Below are 5,458 nucleotides of genomic sequence, written 5' to 3'. Positions count from 1 at the left end.
CAGCACCAACAACACTCAAGAAGCTCGACACCATCCAGGACAAAGCAGCCCACATGATTGGCATCTCATCCACCACCTTCAACATTCACTCCCTCCACCACTGGCCTATAGTGACTGCAGTGTGTACCATCTACAAGATGCACTGCAGCAACTCGCCAAGGCTTCTTTACCAGCACCTCCCAAACACCTCTCAAAGGCAATCAGTGATGGGCAATAAATGCTGGCCTTGCCAGCGACGCCCACATCCCGGAAAGAATAACAAATCGATGCAGCAAGTCTTTCCTTGTGCTGTGCCACTTTCCATACCTCGGGAGCCTATTATCAACAAGGACAAACATCGACAACGAGGTCCAACACCGCCTCCAGTGCGCCAGCGCAGCCTTCGGCCTCCTGAGGAAGAGAGTGTTCAAAGATCAGGCCCTCAAATCTGGCACCAAGCTTATGGTCTACAGGGCTGTAGTGATACTTGCCCTCCTGTATGGCTCAGAGATGTGGACCATATACAGTAGATATCTCAAATCGCTGGAGAAATACTACCAGTGTGGTCTCTGCAAGATCCTGCAAATCCCCTGGGAGGACAGACGCACCATCCCCAGCATTGAAGCACTGACCACACCCAAACAGCTCCGTTGGGCGGGCCACATTGTTCGCATGCCTGACACAAGACTCCCAAAGCAAGCGCTCTACTCAGAACTCCGACACAACACGTGAGCCCCAGGTGGGCAGAGGAAACGTTTCAAGGACACCCTCAAAGCCTCCCTGATAAAGTGCAACATCCCCACTGATACATCCGGGAGGGCACTGAGCACCTCGAGTCTCATCGCCGAGAGCATGCAGAAATCAAGTGTAGGCAGCGGAAGGAGTATGCGGCAAGCCAGTCCCACCCACCTTTTCCTTCAACCACTGTCTGACCCACCTGTGACAGAGACTGTAATTCCCGTATTGGACTGGACAGTCACCTGAGAACTCACTTTTAGAGTGGAAGCAAGTCTCCCTCGATTCGAGGAACTGCCTGTAATGTTGGGCCCTGCTGCAGACAGAGGTTTTGGATGGGCGCAGGCTGACCCCTAGGTAGCAGGCTCCATGCCAGGGTGCACTGTGTAGGTTGTAGGTGAGGCGAGTGAGCCCAGGTTGAGGTATTCCTATTGAAACAGGCTTGTGACACCGTGGAACAGGGGCAAGGAGCGCCGCCCACTTGCTCGGCTGCTTACTTTTACTTTTAAAAAGGTCGGCTAAACTCCAATCGCTTTAACAGGGCGGATCCCTTTAACCAGGGTGGTGACGTGGGCCGGGCTGGGTCACAGTGGAGCAACAAAGAGCGAGGTGGTGTCCGGCAGTCCGCACCCACAGCGGGCCCACGGCCGGCCGGCACACCGCACCCAGCACCCAGCAGCAACAGGCAGCGCCATGGCCACTCAGCCACTCACACTCGCACCGTGAATGGCAGCAACTTCCCATAGTCTGGGCGGACCCAGCACTGTCACAGGCCACCCGGCGGGAGTGCCACAGGCTCGGGCAGCCTCTGCCAATCGCTACACCGACTTCAAGCACCAGATCCAGCACGTCCTGGGCTGGAAGAAAGGGGTAAAGCAACCAGCAGCTGGGGAATCACGGTCAGAGCAGGGCACCCAGTCTGTCCCAGGTAAGGGTGCTGGGTTAGAGCAGGGCACCCAGTCTGTCCCAGGTAAGGGTGCTGGGTCAGAGCAGGGCACCCAGTCTGTCCCAGGTCAGGGTGCTGGGTCAGAGCAGGGCACCCAGTCTGTCCCAGGTAAGGGTGCTGGGTCAGAGCAGGGCACCCAGTCTGTCCCAGGTAAGGGTGCTGGGTTAGAGCAGGACACCCAGTCTGTCCCGGATAAGGGTGCTGGGTTAGAGCAGGGTACCCAGTCTGTCCCAGGTAAGGGTGCTGGGTTAGAGCAGGGCACCCAGTCTGTCCCAGGTAAGGGTGCTGGGTTGGAGCAGGGCACCGTGTCTGTCCCAGGTAAGGGTGCTGGGTTAGAGCAGGGCACCGTGTCTGTCCCGGGTAAGGGTGCTGGGTTAGAGCAGGGCACCGTGTCTGTCCCGGGTAAGGGTGCTGGGTTAGAGCAGGGCACCGTGTCTGTCCCGGGTAAGGGTGCTGGGTTAGAGCAGGGCACCCAGCCTGTCAGTTGCAATTCAGGATCAGAAAAGCAGATTCACTTTGTAATTGGTGATTGGGAATCAGAAAAAGACATGCAGTCTGCCCTGGGTAAGGGCATAGGGTCGGAGCAGAGTGTTCAGTCTGCCTTGGGTAAGGGTGCTGGGTCAGAGCAGGGCACCCAGTCTGTCCCGGGTAAGGGTGCTGGGTCAGAGCAGGGCACCCAGTCTGTCCCAGGTAAGGGTGCTGGGTCAGAGCAGGGCACCCAGTCTGTCCTGGGTAAGGGTGCTGGGTTAGAGCAGGGCACCCAGTCAGTCCCAGGTAAGGGTGCTGGGTCAGAGCAGACTGTCCAGCTGATGATAGGTATGAATCTGGCACACGATCCAAAGACTCAGAATGTTGTTGATTTGAAGCTGTTGTCAGAAGAAGAGCAGCAGTCGGTTGCAGGGACAGGTTCTCGATCGGTGCATAATACCCAGTCAGCTGTGGATGGAGAAACAAGATCAAAGCAGCAGACCAGACCTGCTGTACTTGGGGATGTGAGGTCAGCACCACGCATGCAACCTCTCCTGGCCTGGGACAAGAGGTCAGAGCAATGCATTCATCTCCCCTTGGGTGTGAACAGGGCAACCAAGCTCCACATGCAGCCTTTCAAGTGCCAGAATTTAGGGTTAGAGCCCCGGGCCAAGCCTTCGCCAACTGAGAACGCAGGGCTGGAACGACAAATCTTCATCACTCTCACTCGAAACCTGAGCCACATCTCGGGCCTATACGATAGTGTTCGCCTGGCTGATGAATTTGGCCCACAGCGTGACCAGCACAGTCCACGAGATGGATCCCACCTTGGTCCAGGGAAAAGGGACTTGCCACGTCCGACTGTGCGGAAGCGGGCAAAATCCTGCCCAGGTTCCCCAACAGAGAGACGGCTGAGTACCAGAAGTAACAGAGTGAGATTTGCTGACTCGCTGGGGTTAGAGTTAGCTGAAGTTCGAAGGTACGACTCAGCAGAAGAGCCAACTGTGCCCGCACATGTCTTCGCTGGCCTCGGTCCGAGTGAGCCTATTGAACATTTTATGTGGTTGCAGAGTTTAACATTGGAATTCACCAATCCCAAGGATGATGAAAACTTCAATGAACGAGTGCACACACAGAAAGTGTGCCTGGAGACGGTAACGGTGTCAGAACTGGTTATCAGTGGCACCATCCTGGTCATAAACCTGGCATTTCATAAGGAGGTGACAGTCCGTTACACCTGCACTGACTGGACCGTTTTCACTGATGTTCCAGCCTTATTTGAAAGCAGCATTGAAGATAAAATGGACCGCTTCACATTCACACTGACTCTATCAACTCACGTGCTGCAGTCAGGCTCCAGACTGCAGTTTGCCATCAAGTATATAGTCAACGGAATAGAGTTCTGGGACAACAACTACAATATCAATTACAGGCTGACCTACCAGACATTTCAGATCCCTGTCCCCAATGACAGCGAGGACAGCTTGGTCAATTTCATCTGACCATCCACACTTGCAACCACCGAGAACAGTGAGGCAAATCAACCTGGGGCAGCAGGAGTACAATCAGGAAAAGCCATCAGCACGGAGGGAAGAAACTCCAAAGATGCAGGGAGATCACCAGGAGCTGCCTGCAATACACCAGGCAACTGGGCATGTTTATTCCTCACAAGTGGAATTCACTTTGGAATCAAGGGGACGATCATGTGAGTTAATTGAAGGACCCGAGAACACGATCTACTTGGCTGCGACCTAGTGGCAGCAACAGGCCTGTCTGGACCTTCTGCAGGAAGTGTGGGCACATTCAAGGAGCTGATTTGCATGGTGTTGTTTCAGTTACCAATGAGCAAGATGTAAGCAGTCTCACCTACTGCTCCCAGTACTGGCGTCAATAAGTGTTGTAATAGCCCTGATGAAGGATGTTGGAAGTCTCTCTGTGCATTTGTCTACATGGAAGTTCTCCTGATTTTGTAATAATGTTTGGACAAGCTCTTATAATGAACCCAGGACTATGACACGTTCTGATCTTGAACTGATGATTAAACTGTTAACTGGTATTCAGGACTGTCACAATCATTATTGTACTCCACAAGTGTGAGGTATGTGAGGCAGAGTTTCAAGGTTAGAAATCTAGACTGCGAGGCAAAAATATATTTTATTTCACTGTGATATTGGGAGAGGAATTCCCGATGTACCTGTTGCACAATCAGCAATTCGCCATTTCCCAGAACCTGTGCTTCACATACAAATATAACATGTTACTCATCAAGCACTGGGCACTGCTTCAAAAGTATATTTTATCATACATATATTAAAAACATTCTTAAATAAGCCATTTGTAGCTTTATAAAGTGTTGGTACATTTCAGGGAATTGTGCTACCTGTGGGTATTTGATTATTCCACAGTATTTTATAGACAAATGCATTCTTAAGCAACCTACTCCAGGACCTCCGCTCATCATCTAGGCTGGCACTTCAGGGCAGTACTGAGGGTGCCAGAGTTCGGATGGGGCGTTACACTGAGGCCTTGACTAGCTACTCATGTGGATGTTAAAGATCCCACAGCAATATTAAATTAGGAGCAAGGAAGCCCTCCCAGTGTCCCGGGTACCAACTCCCCCAGTGCCCTAACCAACTCCCCCAGTGCACTGACCAACTTCCCCATTGTCCTGACCAACTCCCGCAGTGTCCCGGGTACCAACTCCCCCAGTGTCCCGGGTACCAACACCCCCAGTGCCCTAACCAACTCCCCCAGTGCCCTGACCAACTCTCCCAGTGTCCCGGGTACCAACTCCCCCAGCGCACTGACCAACTTCCCCAGTGCCCTAACCAACTCCCCCAGTGCCCTGACCAACTCCCCCAGTGTCCCGGGTACCAACTCCCCCAGTGCACTGACCAACTTCCCCATTGTCCTGACCAACTCCCCCAGTGTCCTGACCAACTCCCCTAGTGTCCTGGGTACCAACTCCCCCAGTGCCCTGACCAACTCCCCCAGTGCCCTGACCAACTCTCCCAGTGTCCCGGGTACCAACTCCCCCAGTGCCCTGACCAACTTCCCCAGTGCCCTGACCAACTCCCTCAGTGCCCTGACCAACTCCCCCAGTGCCCTGACCAACTCCTCCAGTGTCCTAACCAACTCCCCCAGTGTCTCGAGTACCAACTCCCCCAGTGTCCTGACCAACTTCCTCAGTGCCCTGACCAACTCCCTCAGTGCCCTGACCAACTCCCCCAGTGCCCTGACCAACTCCTCCAGTGTCCTAACCAACTCCCCCAGTGCCCTGACCAACTCCCCCAGTGCCCTGACCAACTCCCCCAGTGCCCTGGGTACCAA

The 5,458-nt window shown here is 53.9% G+C and overlaps 1 protein-coding gene across 1 annotated transcript; it reads left to right on the top strand.

Annotated features, from left to right (window-relative positions):
- Nucleotides 1-1,288: 1,288 nt before the first annotated feature.
- LOC139276988 (uncharacterized) lies at nt 1,289-4,462 on the top strand. Its single transcript, XM_070894987.1, has one exon. The coding sequence runs from the start codon at nt 1,441-1,443 to the stop codon at nt 3,628-3,630; it is 2,190 nt and encodes a 729-aa protein (XP_070751088.1). The 5' UTR covers nt 1,289-1,440; the 3' UTR covers nt 3,631-4,462.
- Nucleotides 4,463-5,458: the final 996 nt, after the last annotated feature.

Source organism: Pristiophorus japonicus, chromosome 12 (genome assembly GCF_044704955.1).
Source record: "Pristiophorus japonicus isolate sPriJap1 chromosome 12, sPriJap1.hap1, whole genome shotgun sequence".
Lineage (NCBI taxonomy): Eukaryota > Metazoa > Chordata > Chondrichthyes > Pristiophoridae > Pristiophorus > Pristiophorus japonicus.
The sequence above is the reverse complement of the archived record's forward strand: the minus strand, read 5'-3'. Positions and strand labels throughout refer to the sequence as shown.